The 25,171-nt window shown below is 34.8% G+C and overlaps 1 protein-coding gene across 6 annotated transcripts in view; it reads right to left on the bottom strand.

The window, feature by feature from the left end:
* The window catches only part of TASP1 (taspase 1), a 323,082-nt gene that overhangs the window by 181,217 nt on the left and 116,694 nt on the right, over positions 1 to 25,171 (bottom strand). For all 6 annotated transcript variants that reach the window (XR_013762024.1, XM_079128503.1, XM_079128500.1 and 3 more), the window contains one exon: positions 3,474 to 3,593. Coding sequence is in view for 5 of the 6 variants with exons in the window: in XM_079128503.1 (XP_078984629.1) it covers positions 3,474 to 3,593 (120 nt within the window). In the remaining variant the exon portion in view is untranslated. The remainder of the gene's footprint in view (positions 1 to 3,473; positions 3,594 to 25,171) is intronic.

The raw sequence follows: 25,171 nt of genomic DNA, 5'->3' as shown, positions 1-25,171 counted from the left end.
CCTCACTACCTAATGTGACAATATATTCCCCTATTGGATATTTCCATTAATGGAAAGTTCCTTCTTAGATTGAACAAATGTCTGCTTTATTATAACATCTATCTACTTGCCCTGGTTCTGCTTTCTGGAAACGCCTTAACTTCCCCCATAACCGTGAACTATTCCCAGATTTGTGAGCTATTCCCCAAGATTTTCAGATGCAAACACCCTCCCTCCTCTTTTAATCATTTTCCTTGAGAAATATTCCAGAATTCGGTATATTTATTCATGTGACCCACAGTTGCCCTTTCTAGTTATCACTAACAACAGTCCTGTTATAAAAACAGAATCAAGAACTGAACAGCACACTTCAAATACAGCAGACAGTGGGAAATCTGTTACTAGCATTGAAAACACTATGATTCTAAAATACAGTTTCATTTCCCAAAACTGCTGGGTCAGTGTGGCAACTGAAAGCTCTTTAGAAGTTATTTAGCACATGGAGTTCAGAATAATACTGGCAGACTTGTATGGTAAGCCATTCAACTGGTACTCCTGCAGTAGGGGCTGGGGCAAAGTCTCAGAGAACACAAGACCCACGTGAAAGGGTCCATCTTCCATCATTGAAAACTTTCAACATTTTCCCATCATCATTTCCATTCCTTTCAATTACCTTGACCAGGAGTCTGCACTCAAAAAAACACTAAAGAAATTTACAAGAACACCTCTTAGGAAGTCATCTCTCTAGGAAAGTAAGAATACTTAGGCTTACCCTGTTTCTTCTTTCTAAGCAAATTCTCTTTATAATACCCTCCCTAAATTTCATGACCTTCTGAAATTGGTTAGGCTGAGACAGTAAAAGGTAAGAAGACAGAAAAAATCAGAAGTTATCTCTCCTTTATCTACTTCTTTGGGTAAAATAGCAACTTCAGGCTGGGGTTGTGACTCAGCAGTAGAGCCCTTGCCTAGAACATGTAAGGCATTGAGTTCGATCCTCAGCATCACATAAAAGTAAATAAATGAAATAAAGATATTGTGTCCAACTACAACTAAAATATATTTTAAAAATCAAAAAAAGAACACAGCAACTTTAAGCAGGTCTTTAAAGTACGTTTTTAAAAGTTTCCTTCTTTCTGGTAGTAAAATTTTATTAAAGGTGTTATTATGTAGTAAAAGTAGGTCAGATTATTATTATTACTAAACCTCTGAGCCATTGTTTTTCCTTCTACAAAATGAAGATGATAAAAATACCCATGTTATAGTGTTGACAAAGTATCACGTAAATTAACATGTCTGTTGCACAAATCAAGTGCTTCATAAACAGTGCCTATAGATGTTATAACTGGAGGCTACAATACACAGTTTAAAAGTGTTATGTCATGTAATCTTCTAGAACTTGGTAAGGTAGCTAGTAGTATCCTCATTGTATACTTAGGGACAGTGGAGCTTAAAGATGTTGAGGAACTTACTCAAAGTTTAGGGAAAGGAAAGTGCAAGGTGGGGTTAGAATAAAGGTTTACCTGAATTTAAAGTCCATACTCTTAACCACTAAACTCAATTGTGTGTTTATATGGGAGTGAGATAAGGAAAAGTGGGAGTAGATTATAAGAATTACTTTCTTGTGTCCAAAATGTGAATCCAATCATAATAGTGAACTAGAGAAGGAAGTTCTAATCCAAATTGCCATTTTATTATCATCTGCACTGCTTTCAGAACAGGGTAATATGCTAAAATTTTAAGTAGTTAATTTAGCATTTAAAGTGAATTGAATTCAGCACATTCTGAAAAAAATAATTAGCCTTTGATACAACTTGCTTTTGTATTTTGTTACATTCTGTCCTGATTTGTCAAAAACTCTTCTTTTTATTTCATCTGATGATTCGTATTTCCAGGCTTATCACCTCTCCTTTATCCAGCAATATAATCCAATTAAAAACTGCATTTCCTGTAAGCACCTTGACTCCTCTCCCCCATATCATTTTTTTTCCAGCTTTCACAAGTTGAATATTGAGAAACTAGCCAAGTGGAGCAAACATATATTTTACAGAAGTATTCTTTTTCCAGGATAGCCCCAGTGTGGTAGCAGAATGGCTTCAAGATTATTAGATGTTATATCCTGGTAACATAGTCCAAAACTATCTTTGGTTCTGTTGTTGCTATTTTGCTAACCAAAACAAACAGAAAAAATTGAGAATGTCATGGGAATTATAAGACAATGAAGGCAACTCTGTTGGCTTTTCTCTCCCCTTCTCCACCAGGGCTTCCAAATCTGATATGCCAAGCTTAATTTTGTTATTCCAAACTTGATGAATACACAGGGTTTTATAATGTGGAAAAATACCACGGCCAGACAAAGACAAAGGGCACTGTTGGGTAATCATTCTCCATAAGTCCCACATGGTAGGAAAGAGTAGCACAAAATTAATTACTCTTCCCTTCAGCTTCCCCCTAGTATTGGACTAGAAGTGGCTTACCCACATGAAGGGCAGATCAGGGAATATCCCTAGGGGTTTTGCAAAGGTTATCTTCCATGAATCAGATGCACTGCAAGTATCACTAACCACCATAACCACAGCAACTGTGACACTGACTTTTCTTTAGATGTGAGGCACACACAGCATGATAAGCCACACTGCATATTTAAGACAAGATTCAAATACTTAGTTTTAAAAATACCTCCATGCAACTAGTTTAAGGACTCCATGAGATTAATTCATTTGTTTACTCAACACTTATTTATTAAGCCCCTAAGTAATGTGCCAAATTGGTTTATACTGAGAACGCTTAGTTCAATCAAATGAATTTTTAAATTTTATTCTCAGTATAAAACTAAAGGTTGGAGATAGGGAGGATGGGGTGAAGAGGATGCAAGAGAACTGGAAATAAGCAAATTTCACACAAATCAGATCAAACTCATTTCAACAGATTTCATGTGTTGGTGACCTGCAATTCTAGTTATTCTACAAAATGACTAAAATGATTAATCAGAAGAGAGATGTAGAGTGTCAAACAAAATGTTACCATTACTTGAATAGCAGAAATAAAAAAAAATTAACTCTTAAATCATTTTCCCAACTTTTTAAAAAGAAACCAGATAAATAAAGCTCCGTCCTAAAGAGGGTGACTTTCTCTCTCTCTCTCTCTCTCTCTCTCTCACACACACACACACACACACACAAGACAATGATGGAAACCAACATACATCTATTAAATATCCACTAAATATCAGGTCAGTGCCCAGCACACTGAAGGAAGTAAAAATAGGGCTACCAGTTGTAAGGATCAGAAAGAACCCTATCAATATAAGACAGAATTTTTTTTCATAAAGGATCTTAAAAAGGTGTATTTGTTAAATTTATATTAGATAAATGTTAAAGAACAATATTTATTTTTTCTAAGGGAAAAAATATGTCCCTAGGGGTTCAAAAATTGTGAGATAGAAAATTCCATGTTTCATTTTGGAAAGCAAGTTTACGAATCCTGTAATTAATTACCTGCCCAACTCTCCCCGGATGTTTCAAGGCCAAGCCTCCACTGGAGACAGCAGCAGCAACATTCCCTTCATGGTCCACAACCACAGCACCCACTGTGTCCAAAGTGCCTGAGTCATTTTCCTGTAAAGCAAAAGGGGCATGAGTGTGAAGCAATCTAATGTGACTACATAGCACTTTTCAGTACAATCACAACAATATCTGAACTCATCCTAAGTGGAACCTTGAACAATCTCCTAGAATTAGCTGTTATCAAGTTTCCATTTAAATCCTGTGTAAGACAAAATATATTTTTCCCTAAAAAAATCCTGAACACAAGGGGTTTCATTGCTTTTTTCTAATAAAATTTTCTTAAACTCCTTTAATAACACTAATGTACCTTTTTAACAGAGAAAAACTAACAATTCAATATAAATTATAGTACATAGCAGTGCCTCCCTAAACCCAACAATTAAGTCTGTGACTGAGAATTTGTGGATAAAAAAAACTGTGACATAAGTGAGCCAATAAATCCTGATATTAGTATTTTTCAAATGTTATATACAAACTTCAAAATGTAAGTAATATATTCACCCTGGTAAATGAAGAGAATGGCATTTACAACCTTGTACTATATTATCATTTTCTCTTACAATTCCTTGTCTGTAATAAACTTTATGATATGCTCCCTTCTGTGGTATATCATTAACATGTTTAATATATCATTCACATGAATGGCCAGAAAGCACTGTGTTCTAAGGAGGTATCTTTGTGTCTCTGGGTCTTGTCCCAAGTCCCACATGTTGAAGACATATCACATTAGTGACTATGTGCAACCATCTCCTACCACAGAGGTTTCTGGGTCAACTGTGCCATACAAACTACTGGATAAAATTTTCTTTCTTTTTTTTTTTTTTTTTTTTTTTTCTCTTTCTTATATATTACAAAGAAAGGTTTCTGAAGGTCAAACCCTAGACCCTGCCCTACAACCCCAGGTTCAACAAGAGTTGTGTCCTATCCTGTGTGGGTTTCTGTTCATACTACTGAGCAAAACAGTTTGTACTGAGGGATTCCTGCCTAAGAAGCAAAACGACACACCAAGGCAACCACCAGAAATGTCAGTTCACTCCTGGAGTCACCTCAGAAGTTGAGTGACATTGAAGGGTGGTCTTAAATACTGGAAGCAAAATACAAACAAAAGAGTTTTCCTTAAACAAAATAAAGGTAGAGTATGCCACAACAAATTTACATTAAGTTTGACAGGGGAAGATATTTACATCTAGACATTAACATTTCTTGGTCTAAATTCTAACATCCACGAAGTATACTGAAACACTATGATGGTATTTACTTTAATAAAAAAAAGCAACTAGTTGAAATGAGTGCTATATTCCTAATCTCTCTTTTATCCACACATGGAGGCAGTCTAGTTAATAAATTTGCATGGTCACATTCTAGAATAACACAGTTCTGCTTATGGCAAGAACCTGAATTTCAAGGATAGTACCTGATCACAAACTCACTGAGGAAAAGACTGATCCACTATCTCACTAAGAAAAAGCGCAGTTTATTTTCTTTGGTAGGGAAGATTAAAAACAAAGTACAGGAATGCATTAAAAACATTTTACTCCAGAAACTGAATAATCCTAAGGAGAAATGCACCTTTAAGGTGAACATTTGTTTTATTATTCTAATAATTTCTAAATCTTTATCTTCTTGCAACCTTGGGTACAGAAGTATCTGTTTCTTGTTCAGAGGCCTTATGTCTTCTATAGCAGGGCTTCTCAAATTTTAATATGCATTCATATCACCTGGAGAATTTGTTTAAAAGCAGATTCTAATGCAGTAATCTGAGAACTGACCAAGACTGTATATCTAACAACTTTCTAGATACTGCTGATGCTGATCCACAGATCCTACTTTGAGAAACAAGGTCTGACAGCATCCCATCCCATAGGCTCCTGATCAGTCAAACACCTACTCCATTCAATCTGAGGAAATAATATCATAGGCGCAAAACTACTGAAGGAGAAACTTAGATCACCTAAAATGAACATTTTGCCAGTAAAAAAGACTTAAGTTCTATCTTATATAACCACCAACTGACAGCATATTACCACTATCATATCACCAGGAATATACTACAAAATATTTTAAAGTATTGATCCTGCACTGATCCTGCACTCTTTTTGTTTGCTGAAATAGGTATCTCCCAGACTTAACTTTTCTCAAGAATAACAACATAAAAGTTAAGAAAGGGTATTTTTCCCCAAGATTATTTTGAGGGATGGAAATACAGTTCAATATCAGAGTGCACAAGGTCCTGAATTCCAGCACCAGGAAAATAAAACAAAGTTGATTAAGATTATTTTTGGAAATGTTTTTATTGAGGGATATATATCAGAAATCATTTCTTGCCTTTTTTCCCAGTTATAAACTTCTGAAAATTTTTACATATTATTTTTTCTTCTAGCCCAGATACATTGTAAAATCATGTAAAGATACGTTATAAAATAAAGTTCTTCATCTGTCCCAACAGATAAGGATAATTGCTTCTAGTGAATAATCAAATTATAACTTTCCTATTTCATCCTCTGGTCTGTGGAGGAAGGTCATTTCTCTTATTTTTTAATTGACCAAAAAAAGATGTATATTTTTACAGTGTACAACATGTTTTAATATAAGTGTATATTGCAGAATTGCAAAATCAAGCAAATTAACAGATGTATAATCTCACATACAGTCTTTTGTGTGTTTTGGGGGGGGGGGGTAAGAATCCTTAATATTTGCCGTCTTTTTTTCTTAGTTGTGCTAGAGATCAAACCCAAGGCCTCATGCATGCTAGGTAAGCACTCTACAACTAGGCTATACCCATAGTCCCTAAAATCTACTCATTTAAGTATTAGTTCTTCTTTATAACTATACCTGCTGATTTTATCCAAGCATTCTGCAAAATAAAACTTTACAGCAGGGATACATAACATATATACATTGATACATATATATTACCTATACAACAATTATAGCATTTCAGTCAGGACATGGTACGCCATTGGAACTTTCATGCCTAACAAAACTACTGCAGAGAGATACAAAAACTGATGTCAGTATAACTGGATTATATATAGATGAATTTATTGTAACTTGGTTTTAAAAAATGAAAAATCATGCAAAAAATAGAGGATTCTGTTTCAAATTAAGCTACATATTCCTAAGGGTCTGCAACACCTGCAAGATTCAGAATTACTTCATAAATATTCAAGAATTATTTCATAGACTTCACATACTGCAAAGCAAATTTAAGGATGATGAAGTAATATTTAAGCATTTTTATGAAGTGCTGATAAATTAAGTGAAAGACAAACACTGGTAGTTTTGCCATAATAATTTCACAGAGCTCATTTGTATGGGAATGAAATCGTAGGTTAAAAAACATACAATGACTGTTACTATACAGAGCTACCATTACACCCTTACACTCCATAAATACTTAAAAATACACCACCACACAGATACACATGTTCCTATTGTCCTTGACTAAAACATGCTATTTATATTACTTCTGTGATAAAATTGTGACTAAAAAGCAACTATACAAACTATAGTTCCCTTCAGAACAAATGCATGCACATAAAGTTCACATAGAGAGTACAAATGTTGTAGAAAATACTGAAATAAAACTCTCTTAATATAACAAAAAAAAAAAAAAAAAATAGTAATCACTTCTGGTTTTCTCTGCTCCAAATTGGAAATAGCTATTACACAGTTATTGTAAGAATCAAAGGAAGTAACACATGTAAACTACACTACAAGGAACAAATCTCTTGAAACAAAGTTAAGATACTTCCAACCAGAAAATTACACCTCCAGCCTGCTAACTCTAAAATATGCCACAAGACACCATTTTATCACTTGTCTCATTAACATGGCCCTTCCTTTGCACAGAATTACTCAAATATCAAATAGCTAAAATACAAGAATTAATCTTTTTTTTTGGGGGGGGGGGGGTGCTGGGGATCGAACCCAGGGCCTGTGCTTACAAGGCAAGCACTCTACTGACTGAGCTATCTTCCCAGCCCCAAGAATTAATCTTAAAAGTATAAGTGCATCTTAAAATTGGTATATCATGAGATTATCCTAATATAATAATAAAAAAGAAAATGACACTTTTTAAAAATACACCAAGACTCCTGATTCACTTTTATCAGGTTTAAGAGCAGCATTATAACCAGCATAAGCTTCCACTTATGCAGATGAGTGTGCCCTACAAGACAATACAACAATGCCTCCATGAAGCTTTAAACATACCTGAGAATCTGAAACAAGGAAAGATGGCTCTGGTCACAGGAGATCTGACCTGGTTCTGTTTATCTCCCACAAATCAACCCCTGACAGTGAGCTACAGCATATCAACTACGGGTAAACAAAGTCTAACCTAGCTAGAATTATCAGCATTCTCTCTTGTATCTGGATTGACTGAAACCAAGGAATATCCAATGATCTTGCCCTTTCCTCTACAGAAAATCATCTGCTGCTGACCAAAACCATAAACAATGATTCTTGAAAACTATAGTCAAGATGCTATTTTCTTTCTTTAATAGGTATGCATTAATTATCTTTGCAGTACTATATGAATGACTACCAAACATATTTAGAACACAGAATAAAACTTCATACAACATAAAACCCCTTATTTATTTCCTGAATTACTCAAGAAAAGTTAGAATCTTTCAGCTTAAATTAAAAATAAAGTGTATGAAGGATGTTTTTATTGAGGATTTCATGTGATATGTATTATAGCTTTAATTATACATTCACACCATAACAAATTTCTGGAGGATTACCCTTAAAGATAGCAATGTTATTCAATTAGTAGAATTTTTATCCACTCTTCTGGGGTTTACATCATTACAGGTAGGAAAAATAATAGTATTGATCTTGTTTTTAAAGAAAATCTTTCAAATAATTAATTACAGGATTTTTTTTCTTTTTAAAACAGAATAGTTGGAAAGCTTTAGTGTATATGTCCAGTGAGCATTTTTAAGTAATGGTAGAGACCAGATGAATATACTCATAACGTGGATTATTTCACAAGTGAATAGTAAAAACCACCATAAAACTAGTTTTATGCAGCTTTAAATCATTTTTATTCTTACTCAGATGTTGATTTTATTTAATTTATATCCATAATGAAGCACTTAGATGATATGAACTAGATCATTAAACTGCAGTTATTCTATCAAATTACTTAATAGAATACATCTCAAAGACTTCAAAAATCAGTTTAAATATTTAATAATCAATATATTCAATTTAGATCCTGGAATTTTTATGGAATAAATGCTAATCACAGCTTTCTAATTATAAATCAAAATTTTAAAATTCAACATTAAACATAAATCTAGCTATGACCCAGCAACTAAACAGTATTACCTAAGAGAAATCAAAATATGTACATATAATACAAAGATTTGCCAAGGATATTCATAACACCTTTATTTGCAATTACCAAAATCCAGAAATATAAATTGAAAGAATGCAACAAAGAATTCAAAACATCATACCTTGAACAAATTTTCCAACTTTTTATGGATATAAGACATATTTAATACACATTTTATTGTAATCCTAGACAAAAGAGAAAATAGGTGATGGAAAATGCAAAATAAATGTATGATGAGATATGGATGAAAGTATATAGTATATATACTATATATATAGTATATATACTATATATGTACTGTGTATATATATATATAGTATATATAGTGTGTCTAGTTAGACAAAATAGGCATAATAAAGGGGAGAAAACATTTAAGGAAAAAAATGGCTCAAATTTTCCAGCACTGATGGAAAATAAGAATCCAGATCTCCAAGAAGCTAAAGAGAAAGGAAAGGAGCCAGACAGAAAAGAAAGGTCACCTACAGCAGAATGACAGCCAAAGTCCCAAGAGCTCAGTTTGCCAGAAGAGTGCTTGTTATAATTTCTTTAGAGAAACGATTAATCAGCAAAACTGCCTTTTAGGGACAGAAATTAATTAAAGAAATTAATGAATATATAACCAAAGCAATTTTACCACCAAAAGACATTCATTCAAAGAAGTCTACTTAATACTTCTACTTAATACTGCAACCTGGCCTGACCTCCTTCTGGATCCTTCCTACCAACCATTCGTGAACACACCTAATCCCCCTTTGTTTGCTCAATTGTATCTTTTTTATTTTCCCATAATGTCTCAATATTAATTCTACTACAATATTAATTTTTGTGTCATGCAAATAGCATAGTATTACTTTTATAGCATTTTAATCATCTATCTCCCCTACAACATTATAAGCTACATGAGGACAAGAGGAACCTTTGGATAGTCTAATCACTAAGATATGTCAAGTTCCCAGAAGAGCTCCTGACAACTCTTAGGTACTCAATAAATACTTGTTGAATAGATGAACGATATTCATCAAGAGGAAAGAAAATGGTCTAAGAAGGACCATCAGGCATACAACAGGAATGGGTAAGCAAATAAAATGGCAAATCTGCATATAAATCAAAACTAATATTATCTTTTAAAATAATAATGTCTTATTAGAATGTGAGATTGAGTTTAAAATTTTAACTTTATTTTTCTTTTCAGTGCTGGGGGAATCAAACCTAAGACCTCATGTACCTACATAAGCGTAGGCAAGCAGTCTACCACTAAGTTACAACCTAGCCCTGGCTATATGTTATGTATAAGAGATACACCTAAAAGCATAAGGATATAGAAAACTTGAAAATAAAAGATCAGCAGGGGAAATAGATAAACTAATCAGATGCCAATTCAAACAATGAAGATATACTAATATCAAGTGTTTAAGACAAAAAGCATTAAGATAAATGGTCTCTGTGTTATATGTTGAAAGTTTAGATTTACCAAGGAAATATACTAATTCTAAATTTGTATGTACTTTAAAAATTGCCTCAAATTTATGAAAAGCAAAAAACAGCAAAAAGAAAAAATCAACAAACCCATACTCATAATCAGATATTTCAACACATTTCTCTCATTTCTGAATTGGTCAAGCAAGCAAAAACATTCAGTAAAAAGTACTTGTGAAAAGCACATTATAAACACTTGAGTTGACAGGCATTATAGAACTATGAACTCAACACTGCATGCAATCACATATGAACATTTATAACAAATGAACCACACATTAAGATATAAACTAAATCACAAAAAATTTCAAGAAACAATATCAAACAGGACACACTCTCAGACTATTAAACAATTAACTTAGAATTCAACAAAATTAGAAAATTAAAAAACAAGTCACTTATAAATAATTTATGGATTAAATATATCTACATGGAAAAAACTATTTAACAATGAATGATAAAAATATAATATTTCAAAACTTGCAAGATACAATAAAAGGGGAAATTCGTACCCAAAATATTGATATCAAAAAAGAACAGAAAATTAATAAGCTAAGTGACCAACTAAAAAGGTTATAGAGATTGGGAGAGGGAGAAGGGAAGAGAAAGGGAAGGTGCTGTCAAATGAGATTGATCAAAAAAAAAAAAAACAAAACAAAAAAACAAATGAGATTGATCATTTATGTGGGATTTATTATTTTATGTACAGATATGAATATGGCATAATGAACCCCCCAATATGTATAATAATGATTGCAGCAATGAAAAAACAAACATTACAAAAACAAGTTAGAGAACAAGGTAAATACAATCTCTAGAGAAAGGAAAAAATGGTAACAAAATATCAAACAAGTTGGTAGAAATATAAAGGGAGAAATAAAAAGAGATCAGAAAAGACAAAATTGGTTCTGTGAAAAAACTACTTGCTGAATGAATTCAATGTGACAGGCAACAGTTTTCTCTGTGTATCACTGAAATTCCAGCAAAGGTCTGTCCCTCCTGTCTGGTCCTTCAACACTAGCCTGTGCTCTCTGCTTCTCTTGCACTCCTTCCATTTCAAATATCACTTTCCACACTCATCCTCATTCCCCAGCACACATACACACACGTTAAAACACCATCCATCCTCAAGTCCTGCAGCCTCAAATAACTACATAAAAGTTTTCCTGAGTCTTTTCCCAAACACACAGTTTGCCTTTAAACTCCTCAAACATGCTGTTCATACCACTGTAAGAAGACTATACATTAGTTTGTTCTGGGATCTTCTGTAGTTTATCTTGTCCCTCATGTACCTGCAAGCAATGAATAACAAAGTTGTTGGCAAAGAAATGAAATTAATGTTTTTACCAGAACCTCCTCAATAACTCAAACTTTGTACCTCTGAAATGACATCTTACTCAATTTGTATACAGGATCCAAATCCAGCCTACCTATAGCTGTTTTCCTGCTACTGCACACACTTCTTTCATATTTAGATCGTTCCTAAATGTAATGCATATGCACATCATTCCTAAGTGAGTTCTGTCCCCCAAACAAGTCCTTAAACAGCTGCTGTGAAATCTTTTGCTGAGCTCCATGACAATTGAACTGAAGTCAAGACTTATTTCTCACAATATGAGTGATCCTTCTTTTAGGAATTTTTGCATGCTCTTTGGTCTACTGTTCAAAAAACAAACTTCTAAAGCTATAGCTATGAAACATTAAGCCTCTCACTTTATCAATAAAGAAATTATATATCTTGATATTGGTCACACATTCCTACATTCCTTGTTTTATTTGTTAATACTTCCTTATTGCCCTCTCATCCTCTAAGTCATTTGGCATCACACTCTTCTCAATTTTGACTAATTCCGTTTTCTTTAAATTTTCTTTATTTCCTAAAAGCTCTAATATTTAAACTCATGCTACACTTTTTGTTTTATCCACTGGAGAGCTGGTCATCCTTCATTACAATCAGTCATCACCATCTGGGATATATATTCCAGAGAGAAGGATAAAATCAATGTTATTTGGGAGTTTTATTTCACAGAAGCATATTTATCATAGTACTTCAATGACAGAAATAACACAACAAAGCTACCAACACACTCACTAATAGAATATGAATTCATTACTTGAGTAGATTTAAAAACACATAACCAAGCTAAGACTTTGTTAATTAAATAGACAGCAACAAACTCTTTATAAGAGCAGGCCACCTTTTTCAATTTAGTTGTCCAATTTAGCTCTTTCCAGGAACACCTGGTCATGGTCTGGACCTCTGGTCTTTTTTTCATTTTAGGGCATACATTTACCTTCTCTGGATAAAATTACACTTTTTCTTTTAAATGCCAGAGCTCCACTGGCCTTTGAACTAAGTCTTAAAGCAGTGGGGAATAACAGATAAAGGACTAGAAGGTAACACGGACAATCTGGATTTTATTCTTGCCAATGAAACACCGTGACAATTAGGATGGGTCACTTAACCTGGATTTAAATTGGACCCTCCCTAGACTGAAGAACAATATTTGATACTGACTTAGTAACACAGTAATAAGTTACTTTATTTGATGTGAGATGTTTAAAATACATCATACCTATTTGGCCACATAATTATGAGTAAACCATAAAGTTAGAAATTGTTGAATCACAACTATTATCAACTAGATAAGGATATTAAAAAGTAAAAAGGAATATTTTTTTTAAAAAAGAACCAAGAGGAAAGAAAAATGCCCATATATTCTCTCTTTTTTTCCTCAATTGATAAAATCTTATTAGAAAGTAGAGATAAAGAATTGAAATAGTAAGAAAAGAGCTAAGTATATTCTAGGATACAAAATACAATCTAATTATGATAGCACTATATCCTAGAAAATCTAATATCCTTCAAATTAACTTCAATGATGTTTTCCTTAACAAGACTCCCAACGCACAAGAAATAAAAGCAGGAATCAATAAATGGGATAGATTCAAACTAAAGAGCTTTTTCTCAAAAAAAAAAAAATAATCAACAATGTGAAGGAAGAGCCTACAGAGGAGAAAATCTTTGCCACATGCACTTCTGATAGAGCACTAATCTCCAGAATTTATAAAGTACTCAAAAACCTTTACACCAAGAATACAAATAACCCAATCAGTAAAAGGGCTAAAGAACTGAGCAGACACTTCACAGAAGAAGATTTACAAGCAATCAACAGATACATGAAAAAATGTTCAACATCTCTAGTGATTACAGAAATGCAAATCAAAACTACCCTAAGATTCCATCTCACCCCAATTAGAATGGCGATTATCAAGAATACAAGCAACAATAGGTGTTGGCAAGGATGTGGGGAAAAAGGTACACTCATATATTGCTAGTGGTGTTGCAAATTAGTGCAGCCACTCTGGAAAGCAGTATGGAGATTCCTCAGAAAGCTTGGAATGGAACCACCATTTGACTCAGTTATCCCACTCCTTGGCCTATACCCGAAGGACTTAAAATCAGCATACTACAGTGACACAGTCCCATCAATGTTTATAGCACCTCAATAGCTACTGTGGAACCAACCTAGATGCCCTTCAGTAGATGAATGGATAAAGAAACTATGGTATGTACACACAATGGAATATTATTCAGCCATAAAGAATAATAAAATTATGGCATTTGCAGGTAAATGGATGGAGTTGGAGAATATCATGCTAAGTGAAATAAGCCAATACCAAAAAACTAAAGGCCAAATGTTTTCCTGATAAGTGGATGATGGGGGGAGGGGGCGGGGGGGAATGAAGGATGGGGAGGGGGAAGGGGGAAGGAAAGGTAATGGAATGAGACAAACATCATTACCCTATGAACATGTTTGATTACACAAAGAGTATAATTCTACTTCATGTACAACCAGAGAAATGAAAAGTTGCATCCCATTTGTGTACAATGAATCAAAAAAATAAAAATAAAGAACCGAAAGAGTAGGAAAAGAGTTAAGTATATCCTAGGTTACAAAATACAATCTAATTTTGATAGCACTATATCCTAGAAAATCTAATCATCTTTCAAATTAACTTCAATGATGTTTTCAGAGACTCCCAACACTTAAAAGTCTGTGTTGAATGCAAATAAGGAACAGGAACATATTTCAAAACATTCTCTTCATTTGGTCGTAAATATAGTTAGTACAAAGAAATGTAGCAAGGGGTTGAGGGAGGAACTCTGGCTATGAACCTAATTTCTCTAAGGCCTATTTTACTTTGCTAAATTCAGTAGACTGTTTAACCATATCAGCTTATAACATTCCTCCACTGGGGATTATAAACTGTTAAAACCAGAGTTTGGTTTGACCAGCAAAGTGTAGTTTGGTTCTTACAAGTTTTGTTTTCTGAATACTCTAAAATGGAGCAGATATTGCCAATCAGCCCTAGTGTCTTCTGCTTGTCCACCTTTCCTACAGAAAGCTGTGCTGTAATGAAGCACGTTCATTTGCAGACTTCCAAACCTAGGACTTTTATCTTCTTAGTTTTAATTCTTCTCTTTCTATAAAGCCTGCCATAAGAAACTAAGAAGAGTTTAGAAGTATTTCTCCATTCAGTTAATCCCATAGCTCTCATTGATGATTTTATTGCCTTAGCATACTCCAAATGATATGATTTCCTTTAATGTTTAATTCCCCTGAGTCAAATACATTAAGGCTAGGACCTAAGTGCCAGATGGTCTCTTTACTCCCTAAAACTAGTTTGAAAACTTCACATAAAGAGCACTCAATAACTGTTTGCTAGTGATAGTGTTAAGGCCAAAAGAAAAACAGGTACTGAATAAGAAAAACTGAAGGTTACACAAGGCCATGACCTGTGGTGGAAACACCATTGAAAGTCTGTTCAAGTCTCAAAGCTGGGGAATTTCTCATAGCCTCAGGCTACATGGATTAATGAAGCAATAAAAATGTAGCACTGCCTGTCCCTTGAACTAATGATCCAAAAAGAATATTTTGCAAACTTTAACACTTCCTCACAAAAAGATGACAATGCTTAAAAAATGAAAATGCTCTTGATGAAGTCACACACACACACACTCTCTCTCTCTCTCTCTCTCTCTCTCTCTCTCTCTCTCTCTCTCTCTCTCTCTCTCTCTCTCTCTCCCTCTCATTTATTTGTAATTTGTGTCTGCACTCAATCATAAATTTGAGCTTGCAAGGCAATTCACATTCTATAAGTTCTCTGTTCACCCTTTGGGGAAAAAAAAATCATACATCCAAAATAAACATGTGATAGAAAATAGAAAATGGGTAGGAATTATTGTTTGGGTGAGTGTCCACTCTTTTTCCTAGGGGAGGGGGTGAAGACATGTCTGGAAGTACATTTGTAAAACAAGCATTTTTACCTGCATAATAGGGAAAGTCCTTGGTCAAATTTATCTAGATGAGCACGCCCCCTTGTGGGCACTTCCTGACTCACCACCTTTTCCAAATTATAGGTCAATATTGTAGGTTGTTTCTATATTTTCATTTTCCTTGCTTACTTACATATTTTCTTAAATACCTATAATATTAAGGAAGCAATAATATTATTAATAGTTTATACAACCTACACTCCTGCTTTATCCCAATATACAAGCTTATTGTCAGTGATTTAAGGATAACTTTTAGACTAGCATACATTTGAAGCATTTCAACAATAGACCATAAGACTAATGAGTAAATACCATGTGTTTATCTTTCAAATTTAATTTTTTTTTTGGTACTAGGGATTGAAGTCGGGGCGCTTTATTACTGAGTCACATACACATTCCAAGCTCTTTTTGTTTTTTATTAATTAATATTAGAATTTATCATTTGTAGAAGTTTAAGCTAATAATGTTAACAGTAAAAACAGCATTATTTCTAGAGACTATATTAAGGAATAAAAAAAATAAAATGTTCATGCCTCCATGAGTCAACACAAATGTGGTAAAATTAGCACATACACCAATCTCAAGAGGGCAAATGTATAAAAAAGATAATTCATTTCAAGCACTTTTTGAGTGCCAATTATATGTGCTAACTAGAAGAAAGAATTCTATTCTGATTTGAGTGGCATTGGGGCTAGCCCTTAAAGTAGGGCTTGGATTAGAATTTCATAAGTCAGATAAGTTGCTGATATTCCATATTATTATTTATACCATGAAGGGAAAAAGACATGAGCAAAAACTTAGAATTGAGAACTTTCAGTAAATTCATGGAAAACTGAATAGAGAAATGTATTTGGCAAGAGAAAAAGGCTATTTCAGAATAGAAATAATAAAAAAGCTAGAGGCCAAGTTTCAAAAGGGTATATAAAGTCAGGCTAAAATGTTTGGGTTCTAATCTGCAAACAGTAAAGGTTCTATTAAAGTTTCTCTCAGGAGAGCAACAAGACCAATGCAGATATTTCTTTAAGGAAATGTGTCTTGAGATAACAAACAGAATTCAAGAGGAATGGAGCAAGACAAGAAACAGAGGAGCCAGTTGTTAAGGTACTGCAACACTCCAGCCAGCAGGTGGAAAGAAGGGATTCAAAGGTGGGAAATAAACCAAAACAAATTAGCAGTGGATTCATAAAGCAAATGTTTCTTGAGCACTTATTATATGCCAAGATGAAAAACCATGGTGAATAAAATGTGAAATCCCATCCTCCTGGAACTTAACACTACTGGAAGAGAAAAACATTAAACACACACACACACACACACACACACACACACACACACACACACACATTAACAATAAGAGATCAAAACCAAAGGATAGGGGTTAAGGAGGGTGGCAAGAATGGAGGAAGGAAGGACTGTATAGAGGGAAAAGAGGGGTGGGAGGGGAGGGAAAAGAGGGGTGGGAGGGGAGGGAAAAAAATAACAGAATGAATCAAACAACATTACCCTATGTAAATTTCTGATTACACAAATGGTATGCCTTTACTCCATGTACAAGCAGAGAAACAACATGTATCCCATTTGTGTACAATAAAAAAAAAAAACAGTAAGAGATGATTGGAGCAGCATAATAGCTTAACCTGAGAGGAAAGAGCAACAATCATCCCTGGATCTGGAATCATAAGCATTAAGGTCTTGACACTGGTGGAATCTCAGCAAAGAAAGCAACCCAGACTAAGAGTGAGAGAGCAAAAGGTTAGAAAGAAGGACAGGTACCTGCTTCTGTAGGGTCTATAGGCTCTGTTAAAAAACTATACTTCATTCTTAATTTTAAGAGCAGCTGGAAGTTACTGAAGAGTTCCAGCAGGGAAGATGACAAAATCAAACTGCACTTTTGAATGACTTAGAAAATGCTGGATGACAACTGACTAGAAGATACAACAGCAGTTGTGGGCAAAGGGATTAGAAAGCTATCTCAGTCATCCAGAAGAAAGTGATGAGTTCAACTTCAGAGGGGCTGAATTAGCCTATGAAAGTGAAAGGGTATAAAAAGTAGGTGGACATAGTCAATGGGAACAATTTAAGACATGGAAAAAAGCAGTGGGAATATAGACTTAGATGCATCCATTCAAAACTTCATTACTGTTGGCAGGTGCCCTGCTAGACAAGGGGACTATAATAAGGTGGTGCCTGACTTGAGGAATCTGGCTGTTTGGTGAACACTTGACCTGTGGACAATGAAAATGAACAGCAGTCAAATCCTGGAGTAAGGAGAAAGAACTACAACTCCAAGGAGTTGTATTCTACCCAGGGAAGAGCTAAATGAGTGAGACTGGACATAGCGTTAACTGAATTCAGTCACGCAATTTCCAATTTCTTCTAGAATGTTGTGTTTATTTAAATAACTACTACATGGGTGTTTTTCTAAACCCACTATGACATACTAGAATAAAGCAATGACCTTGTACTGTACACCTGTAATCCCAGCAGCTTGAGAGGCTGAGGCAGGAGGATCACAAGTTCAAAGCCAGCCTCTGCAACTTAGTGAGGCCTTGTCTCAAAATAAAATATAAAAAAGAGCTGGGGATGTGGCTCAGTGTTTAAGTGCTCCTGGGTTCAATCCGTGGTACCAATAATAAATAAATAAATAAATAAAGCAATGACCTCAAATAATGGTCCAACAGTTTACTCATCCAGAATGATAGTGTCTCTAAGAATCCGTAGTTCTAAAATCCCCCAGATGAATCTAATGTCAGTTAGGTTTAGGGCCCACTAAAGAATCTGTCGATGAGAGAATAAAGTGGTTCTGGAAAATTCCATGTTGCCAATGAAAATGTAATAGAGAACTGTTAAGCTGGAAAGCACTATGAAAATTCAACATGCCAACTTGACTCCTGGGGAAACTAAAGCCAGGTTCAATATTTGCCAAAGATTCTGAGCTGGTCAATGGTAGCCCAAGGTACAACTCTTGGTTTCTGAAACACCAATTCACACCCTACATTATTCCCTCCACTTCTCCAGTATTTCTATAGTTTAAGTAGTTCCTCACATCTGACTATTTATTCAAAATCTTCAAGGCCAATTAAAGAAGAGGTAAACCAACAACGTCTTTATTTTTTTCCTCTATGTACACATTTATTTGCTACTGAAAATTAAAATAAAACATCAAAATTTCCTTTTATTGCAACTCAAATTTTTGAAAACCAGAATATCTAATTATCTACTGTAATTATTTCACTCTAATACAACTATTCAATATTCTCTTTATATCTCTTCCAGTTCCTGAATTTTATTTCACAGATTTCATGCTTCCAAAATCCACAGGAAGATTTTAGACCTATTGGTACTTCTTTTTTTTTTTTTTTTTTTTTTGGGGGGGGGGGTGGGAGAGATGGGTAAAGGGAGTAACAGGGATTGAACTCAGGGGTACTCAACCACTGAACCACATCCCCAGCCCTATTTTGTATTTTCTTTAGAGACAGGATCTCACTGAGTTGCTTAGCACCTCACTTTTGCGTAGGCTGGCTTCAATCTCATGATCCTCCTGCCTCAGCCTCCCAAGCCACAGGGATTACAGGCATGTACCACTGCACCAGGTTCCTATTGATATTTAAAACAGAAAAGTAAAACTAAAGTATATTGAAATCATTTATATAACATTTTAACTGCACAGATTCCTCACAAATTACTGTCATTAAGGCATGAAAAGATCCCCAACCCCAAAATTTAAAAAAGGAGAAAGATACAAAAAAAATAAAAACACCACAGAACTCATGCATAAGCTATTCAAAATCATTGGTACTCAGTCTAAGCATAGAGAAGCATGCCTAAAATTACCATCATAAAGAACAAGATACAATTTATGCCTCTACTGACTCTGTGTCATAATCATTACCCTATTGTATGTAGCATTCTCAGAAGGATCCCATCCATGATATAAGCAATAACTGCAAGTACATTTGAATGGTACACTTCATGATTCACTCTCAACCTCCTTAAGATGGTTGTCTCTTAGTTGTTTTCTTTCGAGCTAGGAAAATCTTTTGCTTAGGAGATAGTTCCATTATGCCACACATTCCTTCTGTGCAGATAACAATGTACAGACTCCTTGGCACCTATAGGGAAAGTCACTTCTAACCTCCTGTAAGAGCCTCTCACCTCTGTCCTTGGTTGGGATACTTTCTGGCAGAGGGGAAGGGTATTTAGCACAAGGATTCAGAGTCAAGTTACAAAGTGCTTTATTACAGCATTTCTGAACTGACTGGACGAGATCCCACTGAATCCTTGGAGGACTTTTATTCATTTTCAGACATTGGAAAAGACTCCTGGGTCAAGGTTGGGTTAAACTTTTGCAAGGGGTCCACTGGGAGGTGAGCTGAATGAACCCTCAAAAACTTGCTCCTAGGTTGCCTGGGAGGAAAAAACCCAACCATGTTTTTAAAAACTAAGTTTTCCTTCAAGCTAATTAAGCACTGATTCTTATCTTCTGATCTAAAAACATTCTTGTAAATATCTCTGTGTGTGAGTCTGTGTGTGTGTGTGTGTGTGTGTGTGTGTGTATACACATTTGTCTTTTCATGTATCGTTTATTCTGCTGGTCTTATTAATTATACATGTGTCAGTGATCACTATGTCTATAAGGGGTCAATTCAGGTCATAATGCATGGTGATATCACAACATAAGAAGACATTTTTAAAAGTTCCCTTAGAATCTGATGTTCTTAACACCATGCCTATGCCCATTTCCAGATGGGAAAGTTTCTATCTATACCCCCAATGAAAAACCATTCACTTGAGGTATTTCCTATTAGGAAAGCTACAATATGGTGATTTCTGTATTACATGCAAGTTCAACTGTGACTATTCCAATGATAATGAAGGAATGCTCTTTTTTCCCTCCATTGATTCTATTAAATACTAAAAATTACAGAAGACTCTACAGAACTGTTAAATACTAAAAATTAGGAAGGATTTCCAAAGATGACAATATCTGATATAAACTTATAACAAGTATTCTGGAAAACCACAGGTTACCTTCAAACAGTAGTTAAGATTTATTAATACTGGGGCTGGGGTTGTGGCTCAGTAGTATAGCATTTGCCTAGCATGAGTTTGATTCTCAGCACCACATATAAATACATGAATAAAATAAAGGTCCATCAATATCTTAAATTTTTTTTAAAAAAAGATTTGTTAATACTGACTACTTGCCTCAATTTCATTGGGCCTCTAACTTTAAGATCCATAGATTTAAGGTTAAGTAAGATTGAAGAAAGAGTTGGGAAGAAATTCAAAAGAAAGAGTTGGGAAGTTATTGATTCATATATAAGAACTTGGAAGATCTTCCTGAAACACGGTGAAAATACTGCAATTGTCCAGTTGTTATGGGTTAAAAATGTGAGACTTAGATATTGATGAATGAACATAAAGTACTGCAAACCACAGACTTTTGAAAAATCATAATGAAAAGAAATACTGATCATCAAGTTCTGTAACCTACATTAATGCATAAGGTGGCAATACATTTAATTAAGCTATTGACCTACTTTCTTATCTACATGTAAAATCCATAGGTTCACCCAGTAATCAAGATAGCTTTAGATGAAGAAAACATATATTACCTATAATTGAAATAATTTCAAACAGAAAATAACCCATTCATGGGAATAATTTTCAGTTTTACAAGAAAAAATGTTATATAAACTTCTTTATGTAAAAGAAATGTCAAAGAAGTTTCCCTACTTCTGTTTACTTGTGTATTCACATACTAACCATCTTCTTGAGAAACAGAGGACTGCAGTTCAAGCAAAGTAAATTTCCAGAGAAGACTACTGACTCCTTTCCATGCACACATAATGCACAGACATGTACACAAGTACAAATGGAACAATCTGAGGAAAACATGTTGTTTTTTTGTGCATTTATTTTCTTTGATCTTAACCTACCTCTCACCCAAAAAATACAGTGATTTAGTATGATACAGCTAAGCGTTTACATAATAATTTCAAGATGGTGGATGAAAGGGAAAAATGTTACCCACAATATACTTCAAAAGAATAGAATATATTTATATGAAGCACACAAAGCAAGGCCCAACGTTTCCTCTCTGAAACATGTGGCCAATTTGATGTCTCTATGTGGTGGCTAAAGAACACAAAATTAAAAGTTGTAACATCTATTTAGAGTAGTTTTGAACACACAACATGGTATAAGAGCACCAAAAACACTGCAAATTTTTTTTAATTTGTTTATTAGAAATTGAAGAATTTGAAAGCTATTTACACATATACAAAAAGATCTGATTAACTTTCATTTCACTATCTTTCTTTACCTAAAAAACAATGAAATTAATTGAAAACTTAAATTAGTTCATAAAGGTGGTTGGGGAGGCAAAGAATAACTATGTATATTCAACTGTAAAATGTGTTATTAAAGAAAAGGAGATGGAAACTATTTAGGCAATATGCTTGTGAAAAATGAAGAGGAAAAAAAGAGGCTTGAAACACAAAAAATGTTGAGATCAAACAATACCCCAACCTCCTTTAACACTCTAAGAGTTCCTTCCAGAAATGTCCAGAAGTAGTTTTTTGAAACTGATATTTATAAAATGTAGGCTATGGTGTTCATTGAGTCTGTTTTATAAATGTGAGGGTCTCTGCTTTTATCAAACAATTCTCAGTTAATGTAGCAACTCCATCGGTCCTGTGTTACCCAGGTACACCTAGCAATTGCCCAATGAGTTAACCCCACTTAATTCCAAGAAATTTTTCCTACAAATATGACAAAGTATCAACTATGTATATTTTTATTTTTTGTATCAAAACAAAAAAAATGAAATTAAAACAAGTAATCACCTCACCACACATACCACAGAACTTATTGATAAATATTCTAAAAACAGTGAGAGTTTATGGCAATGTTGTCAGGGGCAGTCCAGATGCCAATTTGTAGAAATTACAAAGGACATGGGAACATGCTGAACTGCACCATTAATATGTGATCAGGAAAACTCAGATTGAAGGAAACTTCACAGTACAGTCAAGGTTCCTTTATAGAAACACAGTCCTTGCTTTAATATATATGAATTTTGGTTACCACAGATTAATGAATAATACCAGTACCCCAAACATATAGTTCAAGTTTCTGCTACCAGGCTGTATTAACTGTCAATAAACGTATAAAGTACATACTTCACTGCTAGCTCTTCAGTCTACCAATCACTACAAGCATTTGATGCACCTCCTGATAAGTGACCAATCATGTCACAGATTCTTTCCCAATTTATCAGTGATGTGTCACTGTACACAGACAGCAAAGCATGTGGCTATGTTGCTTCTTTTTCTTCCTGTGATAAATCTACACAATATTTTACAAAATCAGATTACTAAAACAGGGGACTGACCAAATAATGATGAAAGGGAAAAAAAAGTGATGATGCTAGAGGTTCAATCTGAATGAAAGATAAACAGTTATAGAAGAAGTAAATCACACTACCATTCAAAATTCTGAATAGATAGGTAGAGGAACTTAGTGAAAATGAATTTATCAAGAAATGTAGTTGTGACAAAATGGGGGAAAAAATGCCCCAAAAGAAGTGACACTAGCAAAAGTTCCACACCCAAGAAACTCTAGAAGTTATTTTACAACACTGAAAGAGAAAAGGGAATATATCAAAAGCTGAAACAAAATTAGCAGTAAGTATGAAAATTCACAACAGAAATGATGCTCACTCCATATCCTAAGTTTTATGTCAAGAAAATGGCAAGCAATACTCAAAATATTATTGGGGTACTTTTTTAAGAAGAAAGAAAACAATTTCATGATGTTTCTAATGCTTTAGTCAAGTAAATAAGTATTGGTTTTAATTACTATTTTTTCCCATTTCTCTATGCTTTTACAACAAACAGTAAAAGAGTTTTTAATGTTCTGACACAAATATTTAAATGTCATTGAAGAAACATAATATTTTGCCCCTAAGATTACTTTTCATGGTTTCAGCTTATGGTCAGTTTTACGGTCCACCACTATCATGCAAAGTACAGACACTGTCTATGTACTGTAAGGGAAAGAAAAATACAAAGAAAAATCCAAAAGAGTTGGGTCAACCCAGAAAACAGAACAGAGAGTTAACAACTACTATTTTTATATAAAAATGTAATGCGAGAGTTAAATAGTAATTTCTTCCTCTTCTAGAATGTCTTCCCTCTTAGTCACAAAAATAACAAGGATGAAATCGAGATGCCAATTACTAACACTGGATGATTACTAAGAATTTTTATTTCTTTTTAATTCTACACCTTAAAATGTACACATCCCAAAAGTAGAAAGAAATTTGCTTTTATTCACCTTATGAGAATACTATTTAACCCAATATCAATCTGTAGTAACAAGGGACATATTTATTGTGGGAAAGGAAATGACAAAACTTTCTCCATTTATGTTATATACTGCCTATTACCTACCTAATAACCACTCCCGTCTCCCTCCATTGATAACAACCACTCTTTTTTGGGAGGAACAGAATATCACTATTTTCATTTAAAAATAAGTGACTATTGGCCATTTGCCTGCCTCTCGCCTGTCCATCACCTGCCTTACACCTATCCATCACCCCACGCACGTAGTTCACCTCCCGATTGTCCGAGACAGTCAGCAAACTGATCGACGACCGCCAGTGGAGCACCTGCTGCCTGCTCTTGCCTGGAAGTTCTCTGCTATAGTACCTGCAGGTTTGACTACACATGGCTGCCGCCATTTTGAGACAACAGCCAGGCCCCATAGGACCTCTGGCCGGACTGACTGAATCCCATCTCCAGGAGCCCTCAGCCCAACCGATCACTCCCTGCCTCTGGGGTCCTCACATCGACTGACTGCTCCCTGCCGCCAGGACCCCCAGACCTACTGACTACGCACTATCACCGGGACCCCAGACAGACTGATTGCAACCGGCCTCCAGGATCCCACAACCACACCAAACACACCCGACCTCCAGGACCCCTGCCTGACCAACTGCATCCAGCCTCCAGGACCTCCTGCTGACCATGGCCACACCCTGCAGCTCCCCATTTGTCAACACATTTTGAAGCCAGAGCGGCCATCTTGGGTAATCCTGGAAGTCGGAGCTCCAACCTTTAGGATGGGCAAAACCCTTCCTGAGACGCTTGCTGGAGGCTTGAAGCTCATTGTCAGGTACCTCTCATGCATAAGGCTACTGAACTCTGGGAGGTTTCATTACTATATGACTGTTATACAGTAGATTTTCTTTTTTCTCCTTATTGAAAAAATTTAAGTTTTTATTTCTTTATTTTTCTTGCTCTCTTTTCCTTTTGTTTACCTGTTCCCTCAGAGTCTCTTTCTCCCTTTTTTGCAGGCTAACATCCAATTTCTTTTGATTACACTCTCACCCTATTATCTAGAACTTCTGTATATTCTTTTCTTATCCCATTTACAGCCATATTCTACATC

The sequence above is a fragment of the Sciurus vulgaris genome (assembly GCF_902686455.1).
Source record: "Sciurus vulgaris genome assembly, chromosome: 2".
Taxonomy (NCBI): domain Eukaryota; kingdom Metazoa; phylum Chordata; class Mammalia; order Rodentia; family Sciuridae; genus Sciurus; species Sciurus vulgaris.
Note: the sequence above shows the minus strand (reverse complement) of the source record. Positions and strands in the feature narration are given on the sequence as shown.